The 20845-nt window shown below is 39.4% G+C and overlaps 1 protein-coding gene across 1 annotated transcript in view; it reads right to left on the minus strand.

The window, feature by feature from the left end:
- LRP1B (LDL receptor related protein 1B) overlaps window positions 1–20845 on the minus strand; it is a gene marked incomplete at its 5' end in the record, with an annotated part of 5941474 nt that overhangs the window by 1297363 nt on the left and 4623266 nt on the right. The window contains one exon of the mRNA XM_044073672.1: window positions 11582–11688. Within this exon, the coding sequence (XP_043929607.1) occupies window positions 11582–11688 (107 nt within the window). The remainder of the gene's footprint in view (window positions 1–11581; window positions 11689–20845) is intronic.

Consider the following 20845-nt stretch of genomic DNA (forward strand, 5'->3'; position numbering starts at 1 on the left):
GAGCCATGGCCTGAAGTTCAATGCCAAAAATGCATTGTCATACGCTTTGGGAAAAACTCTGTACCCATGAACTACCATATAGGTGGCAATCCATTAAGCACAGAAGAGGTTATCAGGGACCTTGGGACCCAGATGGACAGTAGTCTTTCCTTTGATAGTCACATCACCACAGTAGTCAGGAAGTCCTTCTACATTGCCCACCTCATCATAAAGGGATTCTCATCCAGGAATAAAGTGAGGTAATTGTTCCCCTCTACTCATCACTTATCAGACCCATTATAGAGTACAATGCCCCATTTGGAATGTATCTCACCCGACATCTGCAGCAATTGGAGAGACCCCAAAGTACCTCACCAAAAGGATTACTGGACTCCAAAATCTGTCATATGCTGCCAGATTGAAGAAACTCCAGCTCTATTCAGTCGCATACCGTCTGCTCAGAGGTGACATGTGCCTGACATACAAGGCCATGTCCAACCCAGAATTAATGGACATGCTCCACCTCAAAAATCCAAATCCACCAAAACCACTAGAGCAAGCGACATAAACCTTGTCACGGATATAAACAGGACATGCTGGAGGATAGATTTATCACTCAGAGACTCCCTATGCTGTGGAATAAGCTACCGGTCCATGTGAGGCAGAGCACCTCCATGAGCACTCTGTTCAAGAGAAATCTAGACCTGTGGATGAAGGATATGAATTCTGAAACTCAAATGCCTGTCATTATTTAGTGACTTCCATCCTCAATAATTTGCAAGAAAACTACACATTTTATGAAGAACAGAGCAAAAACATCAGCAAAAATAAGGACATTCTGCAAAATCTGGTCAGTTGAGGAAAAATGGGAAAAAGGAAATGGGCTGGACAGAGGCACAACAAACTAATGGGCACAGTATTTTTTCATATAAGGAGAAAGAATGGTCCAAATGACCAGAAGGAACCTTCTGGAGCAATTGGTTAGGAAGGGCCTGATTATAAACCTATGAACCTATACATATGTGACCAGAGTTCTGCTGTGGCGACCCCTAACCAGGAAAAGCCAAAAAACACAACATACATATGTATGTATATATATATATATATATATATATATATATATATATATATATATATATATATATATATATTTATATACACACATACATATATACATACACATACATACATACATCTATATGTGTGTGTGTGTGTATGTGTGCATATCTATATCTGTTTTGTTGTTGCTTATAAAACAGTTGCTGGGTTTATATCTGTGTGCCAGAAATTTGTTTGTGTGTGTGCTGTGGGACTGGAGGGCAAGGCTGCATGTAGGTAATGTTCATATTGTGTTGAAAGGGAATGATAGATTGGAGGTTGAAATGAAGTTGTTTAAAAGGTTGTTTGATGTCTGTGCCAGTGGCTGTGATTGTGTTGTGTGCGGGGGCACGCATGCATGGCTGTGTGTGTGGGCACGCATGAATGGTTTTGTGTGTGTGTGTGTGTGTGTGTGTGTGTGTGTGTGTGTGTGTGTGAGTGTGTGTGTGTGTGTGTGTGTGTGTGTGTGTGTGTGTGTGTGTGTGTGTGGGCATGCATGAATGTCTGTTTGTGTGTGTGTGTGTGTGTGTGTGTGTGTGTGTGTGTGTGTGTGTGTGTGTGTGAGCACACATGCATGGGTGTGTGTGTGTATGTGTCTGTGGTGTGCAAGTGTGTGGTGGAAAGGTAAGCTTATGATGCATGTGCATTTTGTTTGTCAGTTAGTGTGTATGTGTGTAGGTAAGGAGATACAGTCTGAGCTTGATGTGTACTGTATAGAAGGAGCATAAGCTTTGAATGAAGGCTGAGGGAAACACCTGTTTATGACTCTGTGTCTTGAATGGCACTTAATCCAAGGTAAGTGTGAACTTGTAGATGATTATATAAGTCTTAGGGTATATTAGGCGGTCCAACCATGAGGAAGGGAGCATGTCCCACATGTACAAAGTGCGCTTTCTGTATGGGAGTGTGACAAATAAGTGCATGAAGTTTACAGATGTGCTTTTTGTGTTTTTAATCAGTAGGGATGTTGATGTGTTTCAAGATGAGCTTACTTCAGCTGTGTGATACTCCACTGGATTATCATCAATATGTATGACCCAACCTTTTCAGAATGAGTGCAGAAACCAGAACTTCACAATGCTATTTTTAATATTATGCTATTGAGTGAAATTAGCAACACTTTTCTTCACTACGCAGTAATCCAACACCAGAAAGGGAAACACATTTTTTACAAATGTAACTGAGATATGTTGCTTTACATAAATTGGAGTCTGTGCTATCCAGTGTCATTATTCATCATGGATGGGTCTAGGATCCAACCTGAGATCTGAGCTGGCAACTAAGAAGACAGCTCCTGAACTCAAGCTCCTCCCTTTGCCAAGATCCCTTGCTACCCACAACCTCAGATTGAGTTTGTTGGATAGAAGGAAAGGAGGCAGTGAATACTCCCTATAAAGAAGAACAACTGCCAAGGGATACATCCCACTGTAACTCCCAAATCTCCAGTGGGAGGGGGAAGGAAGGTGGGAACATGGATGAATAATGACACTGGATAGCACAGATTCCAAGTTATGGCAAGTACATATCTCTTTATCTAATGTTATCTGTATCATTATTAATCACGGATGGGTCAGTGTCCCCAGCTACTATGAACCTGGGAGGTCTCAGGTAAGGATATGCTGGAGCACAGAGGAACCAAAGAAAGCCCTGCTCCTGGACACCATATCCAACTTATAATGTGCAACAAAGGTATGGGGGTTAGACCAAGTAGCAGTGGCGCAACTCTCATCAAAAGAAAGAAATTTTGCCAAGAAGGCAGAAGATGCGGCTACTCACATAGTAGAGTGGGCTGTAACTAGTTCAGAAAGTTCCAGATGTCTGCTTTTGTAAATGTAAATGATACAGCTTGCAATCCAGCAAGAAATAGATACTTTAGAAACTGCTTGATATTTCCTGGCCAGACAGAAGGCAACAAAGAGCTGATCAAACTTCCAAAAATTTTCAGTTCTCTTGAGGTAAAAATTTAACTGTCTGTGGACATCCAGACAATGCAACTGATTCTCCCCTTTGTTAGAAAAAGTGGGGAAAAACACATGAAGCTGAATAGATTGGTTGAGGTAAACCTCTGAGACTACCTTAGGGATGCATGAAGGATTGGTCCTGAGAGACACCCTGTTCTTATGGAATGCCATGAAAGGGGCTTTCATACAGACAGCGTGCAACTCAGAGACCCTCTTGGCCCAAGTAACAGCCACCAAGAATGCATCTTCCAAGACAGGAATTTGAGATCACAGGTGGACGCAGGGTCAAATGGCTTCTGTGTCAAAGACTGCAACACCAGAGTGAGATCCCGTGGAGGAGAGGGATCCTTGATAGGAGATCTGAGAAGAAAGATCCCTTTGAAGAAGGTCTTAGCCTGGAGGAAAAGGTGGGACTTTCATTCAAATGGAAATTGGATATAATCCCAACCGGGGTTTTATCATAGAGAAACTGGCCCCTTGCTAAAAAAGAGAGGCCAGGAACAATAAAATGTTGGGGATAGAAGCTGAAAAAGGATATAGCTTGCATCGCTTGCCCAAACAAAAAATCTCTTCCATTTGCTGTAATACACCTTCTTGGTGGACGTTTTTTGGGATGCCAAGATAATGCTCTTAACCAGAGAAGGAATCCAGGACTGGGACAGAATCACTGGAAGTGGAGAAACCAAGTGGTCAGAAGACGAGAATGGAGACTGTAAAGAGGAAGCCCCCATGGATTTGAAATGAGATCCGGAATGGTATCTAATATCCAGGGCAGATATTTCAAATGAGATCAGAGGAGGGAAAAAGAATGGGGCAGTGAAGATGCGATGAGTCTTCAGACGATGGGCTTTCTGTAAGACTTTGGGAATGAGAGGAGTTGGTGGATAAGCAATATAAGTCCCAGGAGCCAGTCGTAAACCAGAGCATCTCTGGATGACTCCCCCGTGGAGGGGATCAGGGTAAAGTAGTTGCTGCATTTGTGGTTGATCGGAGAGGCAAAAAATTGCAGCAAGGGAGACCCCAGCAGTCTAATATCTAACATGTCACTGATGGGTTCAGTGACCACTTGTAAGGATTCAGGGTAGATCTGCTGAGCTTGTTGGCTAATATGTCGGAACTGCTGGGAATGTAAAATGCAAGAAGAAAGTGCCTGGAAGACATTGCCCATTCCCACACTCTCATTGCTTCTCTTCACAGAGGATAAGTTTGTGTTCCCTCCTGCTTGTTGATATACCAGATCACCGCCATGTTTTCTGCCTCAATTGCAATGGTCTGAAGAGGGAGACAGTCCTAGAAAGCTTGCAGCATTAGAAGGACTGCTTTCATCTTCAAGACATTTATGTGCAATTTGCTCTCTAAGGGGGACCATGTGCTTTGAGCTGTCCTGCCCCAAAAATGCCCCCTCACCACAACAGAGAGGCATCCGTGGTCACTGTAGGGTCTTCCCAGAAGAAGATCCTGAACTTGGAGCCACCTAGCAAGGTGGCATCTGCATGCCTGAGAAATCCTGATGGTCCTGGAAATGGAATGAAACTGAACTGACTATTGCACCGCTAGGGTCCACTGCAGAACCCTCATGGGATTACCAGGTGAGAGGCACTAACTGGATCACTGCTGCTATTGAGTCTAGTGCTTGTAAGATCAAGTGGACTGTGGGATGCTCCAGATCCAGCAACTGATGGACCTGGTCTCGTATAATCAGGACACTGCATAGGGGAAGTACTGTGGTTTCTGACACCGTGTCCAGAAGGAAACCAATAAATTCAAGGTTCTGGCATGGAGAAAGATGGGGTTTGGGCATATTGACTGTTAATGCCTAGATTCTGAAAAAGCCTGAGAGGGTAATGCATGGCTAATGTGAGTTCATGCCTTGTAGGTGCCATGAGGAGCCAATTGTCCAGGTATAGAAAGACCTGGAAACCTTGCAGTCAGAGATGAGCTGCTGCTGTTGCCATGCATTTGGTAAACACCTGGGGGGCTGTGGTGAGTCAAAAGGGCAGTGCTCTGAACTGGTAATGACTGCCCCCTGCCAACGGTACAGATATCTCCTGGAGCATCTGTCAATATGATGTGATAGTACACATCCTTGAGATCCAGAGAGCACATCCAGTCATCCTTGAGCAAAAGAGGCAAAATGGACTGAACACTGACCATCTGCAACTTCCACTTCTTGACCAAGTTTACTTTGCTGAGGTGCAAAACTGGACGTAGATCCCCAGTTATCTTGGGCAGCAAAAAGAAGTGAGAGTTCTCGACTCTTGTTGTCCTGTTGGGACTACTTGGATGGCTCTTTTTGAAGGAGCTCTTGAACCTTGAGATGGGCCAACTCCCTGTGGAGGGGTGGAACTTCAAGGAGAGATTTTTGATCTGTGGGGGGCTGAAAAAAGGGGATGAAGTAACCCCTGGAAATTATGTTTAACACCCACAAATCTGAGGTAATACTTGACCAGGCTAGTTGGTGGAGAGAGAGAGAGTCAACCCCCCCCCCCCCGATTGCCTCCAAGGCAGGACAGGGAGGCAAAACTTCAGGAGCACTGTAGGTGCTTCTCCAAGAAGGGTTGGGGCAGTGTCTGCTGTCAAACTCCCTATCTCAGCTGGAGGAAGAGGATTCCTGATAAGCATCTGGGAAGGAGGACTGAGAAGACCTGTGGAACCACAGTTTCTTACTCCCCTTCTGATTTTTGCAAAAATGTCATTGGGGTGTAGAGAACTTGATCCTGACCAGTGACAGATTCTTTTCTTCCTGCTTGCTAGAGGTTAAGGTTTCTTTGACAGAAGGCCCAAACAAAGTTGACCTGTTGAAAGGGGCATTAGTGAATGATGCGTTGAAGGGTTCTGCAAACCTGCAAAGGTAAAGCCAGGCATGATGCCTAATACCAATGCCCATGCCCACAGCTGAAGAGGTGGCCTCCACTCCATTGGACATCAACCTCATCAAGGCGTTAGCCAGGAAGTTAGAGAGAACAACTTTGGGGAGACCAATTTAAGACATTCCGGAGGCAGCAACTCAGAAAGGGAAGCGGAGAGCTCTGATACCAAGTCCCTTTGCAGCTGAGCAAACTGTGCCATGTAATTGGTTGCTCTTAGTCCAAATGTAGCTAAGGCAAACAAGCACTTCCCAAAATTGTCAACTGCCCGAGACTCCCTGTTCGGGTGGTGTACCTTAAAGCTCCACTCAGCGAGCTCCTCTTTAATAGCTGCAGTCACCCCAATAGCATCAACGGGGATGCCCTTGCTCCAAAAAGCCTTGTCCTTGGGGGGACTTAGGAACTTATCATCTTTATTTGGGACTGGTACCACTGTGTCCTGCTCCTTCCATGCCCTGCTGAAGATGAGCTGGATGAACTCATTGGCAGGGGGCAGACACCCAAGTAAAAGATGGGCTCATCCTGAAGGCCTTCAAAAACACAGATTCCTCTAAAAACGGGGTGAGAGGAAGACCAACCACCACTCTGCTTAAGGATCTTGAGGATGTCCCCAAAAGGACACCTCCTCAGACGGAAGTCTGGGGGAACCATCTCTATCCTCGAAATCTGTGTCTTCAGTGAGGGATGCTCTAGGCTCTCTTTGAAGTACAGGCCGACACTAAGGTACTCTGGCTAACAAAGTTCGCAGATGACTGCAAACTGGGAGCCATTATTGAATCCCCAAATGATGTTGATACTCTACAAAAGGGCCTTACAGAAACAGATGCTTGGTGCCAGAACCATGGGCTCAAGCTCAATGCCAAGAAATGTATAGTTATCCCCTTTGGGAAAAAAACATGTACCCGTGAATTACCACATAGGTGGCAGTACACTAAACACCAAAGGTGTGATAAGAGACTTAGGGACACAGGTGGACAGTGGTCTCACCTTCAATAACCACATCACCACAACAGTCAGGAAATCCTTCTATGTGGCACACCTCATCACCAAGGGCTTTTCATCCAGAAAAAAGGAGGTCATTGTTCCACTGTACTCGTCCCTCATTAGACCCATTATAGAATACAATGCCCCATTTGGTATGTACCTCTCAAGACATCTGTAACAACTGGAAAGTACGCAGAAATACCTCACTAAAAGAATCACAGGCCTAAAGCAGATGCCCTATGCTGACCGTCTTAAAAAATTCCAGCTATACTCTGTCGCATATAGTCTACTCCGAGGTGATCTCTGCTTAACATACAAGGCCATGTCAAATCTAGAGCTGTTGGACATGCTATAATTAAAGAAATCCCAATCCCTCAGAGCCACACACTCCAGGGATCTAAACCTTGTCATCACAATAAACAAAACATGCTGGAAGGGATAGGTTCCTGACCCAGAGACTCCCCAGACTCTGGAATAGACTGCCCATACATGTCAAGCAGAGCACCTCTTTGGCCCTCTTCAAAAGGAACCTTGATGATTGGATGGGAAAAAGGAAATTCACCCCAGGGATCACGTCAGTCACCCTGCTAGACAGGGGTCCAGGGAAGTAAATACTATGGGAAGAAATAGCCAGGGAATTGTTATGGCCCTAGGGTCAATAGCCTAGTACCAACCTATGAACCTAAGTGCCTCCTCTTGCACATCCTCTTCCAAGGATGCTCCTGCTCCTCCATGGTGGGCTCTGTTGAGGACTCAGAAGAGGTAGGGATCCTGAAGGGGGTAATTCCCATCTGATAGCACTCACGGGAGTGCTGACACTGGAAGGATGATGAGGTCTTGCTGCCCAAGGTCAAGAGGGGTAGGGTAGGACCTAGGAATGAAGAAGAGGCAGCTGCGCAGCCAGAGACAGTCCTCTCTATCACCCAAAAAGCCAATGGACTGGACAAAGTCCGCCTGCTCCCCACTGGCTACAGTCACCCTGGAAGGAGAAGGGGACCCTGATGCAGCACCAATATCCCAGACTATATCGGCCCCAAGCTGTCCAGTGCATTCCCTCCCCCTGGTTGCCTCTGCACTGGTCAGCTAGGCCCTGAGTTGTCCAGTGCAGAGGCACCCAGAGGGAGGGAATGGTCTGAAAACTTTGGGCCTGACCCCACTCCCCAGGAACCCACACCAACCTCGCAGGGCAAAGGCACAGCCAGTTCCAAGGGCAACAGAACTGAGCCAGCTAGGGACTCTGACAGTGTGGGAAGGGGAAATATGCCCTACATCATCAGCCTCTCACTAGGAATGCTTGAATCTGAAGGTCCAAACTCACATATGTCTGCCAAGGAGAGAGGAGTCCAACGGAGGGAGAGGATTCCCTAGGCAACTGAGCAGGGGGATAACAATAAGCCCAACTTGATTTGCGCCTGGTGAAAGCTCCTCATTATCCTATCCATGCCTGAGGGGAGTAAGATCCTAGTGGATCTGGAAGACATGGAGGAATGCCCTGACCTAGCTGAGGGCCTGCGGTCCTGGGATGGAGAACTACTTGTGTACCTCAGATCTGATAACCTGCATCTGGAGGGAGAGCTCTCAATAATGACTGGCTCTGACAAAACCATTGAATCTAAAGGTCTGTTTGGAACCGAGGAAAAAATGGCACCACTGATGGCTCCGATGAGAGGGTCAGATCCAAGGGCGTCTGGGTCAGGTCAGATCAATGGACCTTCGAGAATCTGAGGTCTCAGATCAGACAGAGGGAGCCAGGGCTTTTGAAGCAGAAGAGCCCAGATCCAACGCCAAGGAGGTTGTACTTGGATCCAGGGAACTGCAATCCATGAGCCTCAGCTTTTTGGCAGGAGAATCCCTGGAGGAAGAAGACTTCCTTTTGGGATCACAGAGAGGCTTGGAATGGGAACCAAAGACCATAGGACCCCCTTTGTCAAGCCCTTTAAGCAAGAGCTTATTCCTGTACTCCAGGAGAGCCCTTGGGTTGAATCCGTCACAAATATTGCATTCAACCTCCAGATGTGGCTCTCGCAGACAATAAACACACTCCTTGTGTGCGTTGGAATGGGGCATTTTCTGACTGCACAAGGAGCACTGTTTAATTCCAGTGGGTTTCTCAGACATCACATACACACACACACACACACACACACACACACACACACACACACACACACACACACACACAAAAACATCCGCCACCCGCTCACTAAACAACAAGAAAAGGGGGTATGGAGAAAGGACAGAAAGGGGAAGAGGCAAGAGGATTAAACTGCCCAAAGGACCTGAGAAGAAAAATGGGTGTAGAATGAGACTTAAACACTACCAGAAAGGGAGGAATGTAACTGAAAAAAAAGAGATAAGCAAGATAGCCACTGGCAAGTGTTTTTTTTTTTGTTTGTTTTTGTTTTTACTTTTAGAGTGGATTGTTGAAGAAAGGAAAGAAACCCTGAAGAAAAGAGAGAGAAATAGTACGTATCTGTAACTTAAAGACCTGGGCTGCAGGAAGCATGTCCATACAAAATAGTGGCAAATGAGATCTGAGGGTTGTGGGTAGCTTGAGCTCAGGAGCTGTCCTCTTAGTTGCTGGCTCAGATCCGAGGTCGGATCCTAGACCCTTCCATGATCAATAATGACACGGATAGCATCAGATCACTATTTGACATTGCACTGTTGCAGTCAAAATGGAACAGACACTATTAGCAACATAGAGCTATTGCATGGTAGCAAGTAATATTCTGAAATTCCTGATGAGGGTGAACAGCATGCAGATGTTTTATTAAACATGCATCAGTGAGATAAACTTATACTTTAATGTCTGTTCTTTGTTTTGTTGGAATGGCAGGGAGTAACAAAGCCACAGTTTCAAGCAGTACAAATTGCTACACACAAACGAATGGAAATCAGTTTTCCATTCTTCTTAATGCAATGCTTGGTACTTTGTAGTGACAGAAAAGTACTATACAGCATTTCAAAGTGATTCCAGAAAGGAAAATGTGCCACTGAAGTAATTAACAAAGAAAGAAAGAAAAAAGAAACAGATGCACATACATTTTTAGCCAAAGCAAAATGGCAGTGGCTATGGTTTCAGGTTCTTTTACAAAACATAGTTCCTCATTATTATTAAGTACATTGTAATTGTATTGTGCTAACTACCACCACATAGTATATATATCTACTTTAGTAGCACTTATCCATGCTGGAAGATTTATTAGACGTTTGCTCATACATGTGCTGCTCACAAGGGAATCTGAGTGATGCAAAATGATATACATATCTACTCATGTAAGCCTTCACAAAACCCATGTCCAGACCACATTTTAATATACTTTGCAAACATGCTGCTAAAGTTAGTAGATATGGAAACATGGGACAGAATGCTTTACCTATCCATGCCATACTTTGCATGTGCAAACCAATATCTGTGAAATAATGGTGGTAGTAAGGAAGAGCCATGATCAGCACCTTGTCACCCAGATCACTATAAACCACTGCAAATGGCTATCACTTGGTGACAAAGTCATATGATCACCATGAAGACCCACAGTGGAGTTGGAGAGAAACATCTGAAGAGTGAGTATAAGATGGACATGGCCTCTATGAATGGGAAGGCTAGTTTTAGTTCCACTCATCACTGACTAGTGGAATTATATGAAGGGATATATAGGAAATCGGAGAGATTTTGAACTAGTATATAACACAGAGTGCAGCTGAGTAGGGTTAAAATAGCTCCTCTTTTTCCCAGATATGAATGTTTTTACCATAGCACTAAGAGGGTCAGACTTTGGAGGTTCATCTGTGGGCTGAGGTCAAATTTGAGAGAGACTCCTAAGGTATGAGTGAAACAGATCATTAAAAGTTGCACCTCAGTAATCTTGCAGAGTTGTATAAAAGAAGTGTCCCTTTCCCTTTCTGCTGGGACCACTAGCTCCAGAGTGCACAATACTGTAGATTTTATTCTTTCTCTGTACTTCATAATTTTGCCTTTACATCACTGCTCTTCACCAGAAGGAAACACGTTTTGTTCAGAATACTAGTGGGTGCTTCCATGTAAATTAATATGATCTTCTAAACACTGTAAATATTTAATCTGAAACATGCTTTAATTTCTGTGTGTGTGTATATATATATATATATATATATATATATATATATATATATATAGAGCAGATATGTATTCAGAAGCAGTGTTTTGCTTCATAAGTTTTACATATTGTTCTACTGTTCGACAAATTTTTACTGTACTCTTGCACCCACTAGTATGACCTACAAACGTAAGCCAGTATCTCATTGCACGCATTATCATCTAACTAGTGCCTTGCATGTGTTCCAAAACTCACCACATGTTTAATTCCTCGTGTGTTAATATGTTAGTAATATGTCCTAACAACTGTATAGGATATTGGAGAATGTCTCCTTTGTCTGGGAGATTCATTTCCTGTTGCTGATGTAACACTGTTGGAGATAATGAATCTATAAACCGTAATTATGATACACTTTCCACATGAAATTGTTGTATTAGAAAGATTAAGTATCTGTGGACACTGTGGCTGTTTGCTCACAGCATTGTATATATATTTTTTAATAAAGTTAAGCTTTATTTTTCCAGTGCAGACATTTATTCACTACACTGTAATTTAACTCTTCACTGCATCTTGACAAGCTAAATAAGTAAGTAAATAAATAAATAAAACTGACCTCATCCGAGCCATCGACACAGTCATAATCTCCATCACAATGGAATCTTGCAGCAATGCAGTTTCCATTTGCACATCTGAAATCTTTCACTGAACATGTCTGTGGTTCTGTCAAAATAAACACATGGAAGTTCAGAGACATCACCATTTTAGCTTTCCAGTTTAAACTAAGAGATGTGTTTGCAATCTTATATAGATAATCCCATGATCCCTTTGCTTTCCTTAAAAAAAAAAAAAACACACACACACAAACGATAAGTAAATGTTTGTAAAATAGGCACTTTTTCAAAAACTGAATCAAGGAAGTTCCCATAAAAGTTGTTTAAACAGATAATAATGCTCAATGGCTACTGGTCACTCAGTACCAGCAAAATGCACTCCAGCATCAAACTGTTGCTTGAAATACCTCTCAACCTTTCAGCACAAGAAATGTGGGCAAAGCTAAAAATAATGGCGTACTAAAGGTCCAGTAAAGCAAAAACTGTATGAGAAACAGACCAAAAATATAAGGCTAGAATCTGTACAATCTGGGAAATAAAATAAGGTTGGGTATCTTTTCCTTTTCACTTACACTTGATAAATCATTTTCTGCCTTTGATATATTTTTATTTAAAAGCTAAGGTGTAATTCAGTAAAGGCATTAAAGTTTGAACATAAGCAAAGATTTCCTAATGCAAACACGGACTACAAAGGACTAGGTATCTGCAGTACTGTTTATGAAATTACGACTTTCTAAGTTAGATAACTTACTTCATTGCTATAAAACAACATATGACTAACATCAGAATGTCTTCAAGATCTGTACATTTATATTTCCTTTATTCCTGCTAAACTTTTAAGAGATTTACAGACAATTGGCATAATATTCATAGCTGACTATATCAGGTATGCCATATGAGTACTAGGGCACTCTTTAACCTACAAATATGATATAGTAATCTATTAAAAGTAGAGTCAGCTATGTGATGTAATTACTAGAACACTCTATAATCTACATATATCATATAGTAAGGTATAAAACAGAGTCAAATATGGAACATGAGTTCTACAACACTTTATAACCTACAAATATGATATAGTAATCTATTAAAAGTAGAGTCAGCTATGAGATGTAATTACTAGAACACTCTATAATCTACATATATCATATAGTAATCTATTATATGTAGAGTCAGTTATGTGATGCAAGTACATGAACACTCTGCAAACTACAGATATCATGTAGAAATCTATTAAATGCAGAGTGAATTGCAAAGATCTGATTTAAAATACAGTAATCGGATTATTAAATCACATTCATACTATGGTATTATGATGAAATGGGGTTATAAAGCTCAGATTTAAGATTGGACATTTAATTAAATTAAATCCTTATTAATTTCTTAATTTGTAGATAGGGTGATTATTATTAGATTTTATTTTTACTATTTTGAAATATTTACACAAACACACACACACACACACACACACAAACACACACACAAACATGAATGTGTGCTAAGTGAGTCTGAGGAAACGACAAAGTTATCAGCTAACACAACCTTTACTCGGTCTATCCATAGTGTTGTCCCCACTATCCCAGAAACTTTAGTTTTACCTAAAATCATCACGGAATAGGTCTTAGAATTTCTGTCAAAGGCTAAAAATAATATTGCTATGGGACCAGATAGCATACCAGGCTGCATTCTCATCAGTGACACGTATCCACTGTCCATAGCTGTAGATGACCTGCCCAACCTTAAACTCTCCACATGGTTTGTATATGAAGCCTAGATAAAAAAAGCCAATGTGGCTGTATTGTACAAGGCTAGCTCCTTTATGCCCACTACTTTATACTCAAAGCTATAACATGTATCATATTAGAACTCATTTATGTAGACATAAGCAGCTTTACTGATCCAGACATCACTCTGTTTGGTTTCATGAAGGGCTTATTCTATTTCCTGAATGGACTAAACTTATTAGAAAAAAGTTACAGAGGCTGCGGATAGGGGCCACTCCATGCATGTTAAGTATCTAGACCTTAAGACAGAAATAATCATAAGAGATATGTGCACTTATGTGAACAAGTCTCTCTCATTTGATTATCTTGTTTCCACCAAAGCCAGGGAATTCTTCTATTTGGGCCAATTAATTTCCAAGGAAAAATCTTCAAGATCCAAAGTAATCTTCCCTTATCAGACCCATCATCAAGTGCAATGTTCTTTTTGGTACATACATATCCAAGCATAAAACTCAACTGGAAACTCCCCAACAGCTTTTATCCAAGAAAATTAAATGTGTTAACCCTTCAACTATCAAGATACGTTAACACAATTCTCCTTATATTCAATAAGCTACCGGCTATTCTGAGATAGGTTGAGTCTCTTTTTTTAAGCGATGAAAGACCCAGTCCTATTTGACCTTCTACTTCTTCAAAAAACTAGTGGCTCTACACACTCCTGCTCTGGAGAACTAAATTTACTTCAACAAATAAATAAGACTCTGGAGGGACAGGCCTGATTTACCACCGCAAATGATGTACCTAGTTTTGGAGGTATTTCTTATATTCAGACTCAATTTACTACTTCATAGAATTTTTCTGAAAACCTTCTCATCACGCATGATTTTTGAAGTGGCTAAGTACACAGAAAACCGTATTACATTGCCAGTATACTAGCAAAACCCGAAATTTAAAGAAAGAAGACACATTTTATGTTTCCCTTTCTCAGAAGCAAAATAAATATCCTTGAGCGGTAGAACTTTGCAATAGAGATCAATAATGTCTACAGAGTTTAAAATTTTTTGATAATCTGCTTATATGGGGTCTATATTATATGCTCAAACAACCTTTTCTTCGAACACATAAAGCGCAACATGTAAATTTTTCTTAGGGAAAAAATTCACTTGGCCATAAACACAAAAAACAAACTTTAAAACCCTAATCAAGTGTGGGAATTTGCCTCCCACAACTCCTAACTAAATATACCAACTCTGAGATTGCTCTACATTGGAGAATAGGGCAATTCCCGATAACGACCATGCAAATTTTTTCATGGGGAAAAAATTTGTGGAAGTGGCTGTTCACGGTTTCCAGTGTTCACTCTTTATGTGTCAGAATTTAAGCATTCAACGAATACACTCTTCGAGCATCTAATATAGACTAAATATGTTTCTAAACATGTTGTTGCGCCATTTTAAATGTATGTTTGAGTATTATCCCACATTTCTACTGGAAGGATAAAGAGCTATATCTTATTTTGTATTCACATTTTTATGCTGATTAGAAGTTCTGATTTTTGGCTGGATGAACTGAATTTACAAGGGCCTTTGTACCTATTTATAATGTCTGCAGTTTGAGAGATATGCCCGTATGGGAAATATATGCAGGTTCTTTATGGCCCTTGTTTTTCTAGTTGTGATCTTACCACTCATTGTTCTATAAAATAAACCAAATACTAGACTTCTACTATGCACAGTTTCCTTTTCTTAGCATTCGCAGACAAGGCTGCATTTCTTGCTAATTTTAAAATGGTTTGAGCCTTTGGTGAGTGTAACTTCTAGTCCTTTGAATTAATGGCCATGTCATTCAGGTATGATGTATCACATCGAGTGGGGCTCCAGTATTTTATCCATCATAGTCTAAAATGTGTCTGTAGGTCAAATGGTAGCACTGTGTACTGGAAAAGACCATCGGGGTAACAAAGGATATTTTTTTCTTTCACAAAATGGTAAGAGATATTTACCTGTAGGCCTTTGTTAAATCTAGACTTGTTAAATATCTGCTTTTTATTTGTCCATTTCTAAGTTCTCAATCAAGCTATACAGGCATTACTTCCATGCAAAAAGTAGTACAATGATGGCAAACCTATGACACATGTATCAAATGTGACACACCATGATGGTTTGGCTGACACACCAGCATTCACCAACACCCAAGTTACCAAAGAAACTGAATGAACAAAAATACAAGAAATATGTGACCCTGCACTTATCTATTAAAATTTAGCAACAAAATGTCATTAATTGATGTTAATCAAAGCAAATGCAGTGTGTTCAATATTTTTTTTAGTTCAATTCAAAATTACTATTAAAAGTAGGGTAATTTTGGTGCACTATTTAAAGCCCAATTATCAGTACGTATATTGCTTTATCTATTGTAAGTCACTGATTTTTTCCTTTACTTTTATAATACATAGCAGCACACATGATTGGACTGTATTTTTTTAAATAAATTAATATATAAAAAATTGTTTCTCTTTTATTCGTGGGGGGGGGGGCATGCCACCAGAGTCAAGATAGACATTTTCCAAATGTTTGACACACTGAGCCCAAAAGGTTTGCCAACATAGGAGTAGTAACTAGATAAATTGTCAAACTGGATGGTACCCCAAACTGATGCTCCCCAAAATCAAACAATCTTCAAAGATTCTTCCAAGAATGAGGAGCAGAACAAATTTAATAATTATTGCTAGCTATACTTATGGATGACTGGCACACACAAATTTATTCATTTAAATTTCCTCAACTATTTTAATGAATGAATGATGCCAGCATTACATTGTTGGTACTGCCTTTCCACCTTATCTGCATTGCTGATTACTTCCCCTAAACGCATGCACCCAGGGCAGCCATTCCATTTCACCCACCAAGCTATAACTGTTAACATGCAAATTGCTTTCGGTTTGATAAAGTCATTACAGAATCTAATTCTTCCATGAAGTTAGGAATTAACATTTCTTGTCTGTTTGTCCTCACTTCTGTCACCACTAGTTTTAGCAGGTTTCAAACTTTTTCATTTACTGCTTTCTTGACGCTGATACTACATAAGTTCAAAGTCTGATATTCATTCCAGATGTCTGTATATTATGTTCTTTCAGTTTAGTTCTTCCTGTCATGCCTGAGAATATTCCTATTTTTATTAACAGAAATGTTATTACTTCCTGCCTTTGTACATTTGGCAAGGATTTTTCCAACTGTCTTGTCTGTGCTGTATGAACTTAAGTTTGAAAGCTCACACACATACACACACACACACACACACACACGCACACACACACACACACACACACACACACACACACACACACACACACACACAGTCATGTGCAGCCTTTTTTACAGACTGGCTACCTTTAGAAAGTTCTTTTTGGTAGTAGGCCTAATTCAGGCACAGATTTCAACTGTGTACAACCATTTTCACTAGTTACAGTCTGCAAAAGGCCCCAACTAAGCCGTCAAACACCATGCCTCAATGTTCTTCCTGGTAAGCTTCTGCATCTACTTCTGATCCTCAAAATAAGAACTTGGTTCCTGGTGTACAGCTTGCAGATGTCCTCTTTATGTACAGCAATGGTGACTAGTTAGTGTTTCATTATCAAATGCTTTCATTATTTAAAGTGCTGTGAAAATATCCCAAACACCAGTTACTTTTAAAGGTACATTGCACTTCTTCTGTATTCAACATGTTGCTATATATGTTTTTCTGAGACAATAATCTAATATAGAAAACCAATTAACATCGATTAATTCAATTTTTACCCGAAAAAATATATCACTGCTGAGATGAAAACCACTTGAAATTTTATTGTTGACACATTAAAAAATTAAAATACTATACCAAACAACTGGATTGAGCGCTTTCTTCCCTCACTTAGGGATTTCATCAGAATCAATGAGTGTTCCCATGTTCTTCCCTTTATAACCAACAACTGTGACATCACTAGTGATTAATATTACAAGTTCATTAATATTAAATGGGTTTCTGACCAATATTAAAAACATGTGTAAAACATTTTTTGCAACAACATTTTAAATAAATATTTTCATAACATACATAAATTATGTAAGAATTTTATATTACAAAATAATTTTAAAACCTTTTGATTTATTTACCAGATAGAGCTTTTCTGTTTAAAATAGGTTTGATAGAAATAATTTCATTCAAGCCAGGCTTTTGCCCAGCTTGTAACTTAATTTGCCACTATGTTTCTTTCTCTTCAATGTGGCTTCTGTAATCCCCACCCCTAGGTTCATGTGTAACTTCCTCTAAAATCCCAAAATTAAATTCTGTGAAACCATTACATATTGTGGAATGTTTATATAGTGCATTATTCAAATTCTTTGTGGCAATCTGATATGTGTGTTCGTAAATCATGTCCCTAAGCCTATGTTCTGTTTTTCTCACAAAAAATTCAATTCAATTTTTACTTAGAATAAGTGAAATAAAGTATAATAATTGAAAAATAAACATGCAGACAGAAAATACAATATAATATTTAAAAAACATGTACATAGAATTTCTTATTTCAGACAAACATATCTTTATTTGCTTCTTAATAAAAAGATACATGCTCCCTTACTGTTTCTATCTTTTAAGGCCAAACAGAACTTTTAGACTTCTTAGAGGCAGTATGGCTTGATGTCTGTCTGCAGGCTTATCACTAACCAAGCAAAGCAGTAACATCAGTAAATTCTGCAGCTTATGTTACTTTTTGATTTAACAATAGGCTCTTTATTTTTAATCTACAAACATTTTTTCTTTGGTTTTAGTATGAATTTAAAAGATGATTTTCAGTTTGCATTGTTACATACTGCTGAAATGTGAGAGTCTCAACGAGTTACTGCCTAAATAAGATATCATCTTCAACATCATCATGTGATCTAATACAGCAAATTCTTATTATTTTATTAAATCATTTACATTGAATTTCAAATATCAATTTAAGTAACTATATACAATATTGACATTTGGCCTGACATAAATAAAAGAAACCAAGTATTTATTAAAAAAGCAAATGTAGCTACCCATGAGTAGACGCTCCCAGTGTAATAAAAAAGTAATGAAACAGAGCCAACAAAGAACAGGAGCACGTACAGGCAGAGCAAGAAAATCCACATCAACAAGTCCTTGATATATCATTTGATAGGTCCAGAGACACTCTTCACATCAACAGATTAAGAATAGACCAAAAATATGTATCCAAATATGTTTATTGATTTAAAACTGGCAAGCGCTTTCACCCTCATGGGCTTCTTCAAGCCAAAACAAAAACATTTAAAAAACACTTCATATATAAGGATATAGCAATGATATAATATCCTGTGGAGCAATTATCCTTAATTAAAACATAAAAATATAAATGTATGTGTACATTATAGCTAGAAATCTTTGACATTAAAAAATAAAGGTAAAAGTGGGATAAATGTCCCTAAAAACTTTATAGATTTAAAAACATTTCTTAATAGACATATAAAATGTTTTTAATATTATTGAAGTAACTCAGAATATGATGTAAGACAATGAATATAAATAATATATGCACAAATACCAAACCACTAAGCCTTCAATTTTCTACCTTTCAACATTGGTCTCAAAGGGACCTTATCATTAAGTCCAGGTTTCCTATCTGCTCTTAACCTTATAATCCATTTCATCTCACACTGCTCAGTGTAATTCCTAACATCACCACATCTCAAACTAGGTGTATTGACCTGCATAACTAGAAACTTAAAGTTATGATGTTCCAATTTCTCAAGAATGTGTTTAGATAGGGCATTTCTGCTAGATCTAACATGGATGTTGAACTGGTGTTCCCTAATTCTGTCTCTCAGCCTCCTGTCAGTTTTGCCAACATAAAATGCTGGACATATTGAACAGTGTGCTAGGTAAACAACATGCACTGTATCACAAGTAGCCCTAACACTAAAATTGAAATGTTGCAGGCTGGTGGGATGTGTAAAAGATGCAGTATTGATCACATTACAGAAATTGCATCTATGACAAGGCATAGTACAACAGGGTAAGGTATGAAATTGCTGGTTACTAGATTTATCAGGGTAGCATAGAAGTCTGTGAAGGTTCATTCTATTCTTATATGTAAAATGGGGTGTATCACCCAATATATCTCGGAGCCATGGGTCAACTGTAAGAACACCCCAGTCCTTAGAAAATATATTTCTAATAGCATTGACATCCTATGTGTAATAGAGTGAAACCTTAGCTTCCACAGCACGTCTAGGTATATCAACAGGCATACTACTTCCATCATTCTGTACCTCAGCTTAACCCATAAAATAAGGAGAAGCCCCATCTTGCCTTAAAATATCTACTTCATTAAAACCTTTAGTAATTTCTCTCTGACTGTAGGACCTACTCAACAATCTATGTTAAATGTTAGATAACTCACTATAAAAGGCCTCTTCACTAGGGTTAAGGCATGAAACTCGCATAGCTTGTCCTTTAATGACATTTCTAAATACAAAGTTAGGGTGCATGCTTTTCCTGTGCAACAAGGCATTCCTGTAGCATGACTTCCTATAACCCCCTATATTTAGCAGTCCACTAGGCATTTTTGTTTTTATTTTTTAATGCCAAAGATTTCTAGTTATAATGTACACATGCATTTATATTTTTTATGTTTTAATTAAGGATAATTGCTCCACAGGATATGATGTCATTACTATATCCTTATATATGAAGCATTTTTTAAAATGTTTTTGTTTTGACTTGAAGAAGCCCATAAGGGTGAAAGTGCTTGCCAGTTTTAAATCAATAAATGTATTTGGATACATATTTTTGGTCTTTTCCTAATCTGCTGATGTGGAGTGTCTCTGGACCTATCATATTATATATCAAAGACTTGTTGATGTGGATTTTCTTGCTCTGTCTATACATGCTCCTGTGCTTTGTTGGCCAAGTATTTATTAAACATAGCAATAAATTCAGTTACAGAGATATTAGAGACTGAGTCCATTTACAGAGTATCAGTCAATGACAGAATTTTTCTCCAGGGATTATTGTCAAATGACTTAGAGTAAATTCTGAGTTCTTTAGTTTTGATCTCCATTAATGCTGTTTTTTTTCAAGAGAGATAAGAAGTCCTCCATAGTAGTGTTAGAAAAATATGTACTTAGACACATATAAACTGTTAGAAAAATATGTGCTTAGACATATATAAGCTGTTAGAAAAATATGTATTCAGACATACATAAACTGTTAGAAAAATATGTGCTTAGACATATATAAGCTGTTAGAAAAATATGTATTCAGACATATATAAGCTGTTAGAAAAATGTGTGCTTAGGCATATATAAATGTACTCAAACATATATGAAGTGCAAAGGTTGAAAACAGTATAATATGTAATGCATTTAATTCTATTTTACTAGAATGGCAGTAGAAATGAACTTGCATATTATTGCTTGAAGCTTAGCTGTAGTGTGATTAAAACTTTGACCCTGACAGTAGCTGGCTTGGCTGGCTCATGTCTTTCAGTAAATATTA

Source organism: Protopterus annectens, chromosome 6.part0, assembly GCF_019279795.1.
Source record: "Protopterus annectens isolate FY-2018-M chromosome 6.part0, PAN1.0, whole genome shotgun sequence".
NCBI lineage: Eukaryota > Metazoa > Chordata > Ceratodontiformes > Protopteridae > Protopterus > Protopterus annectens.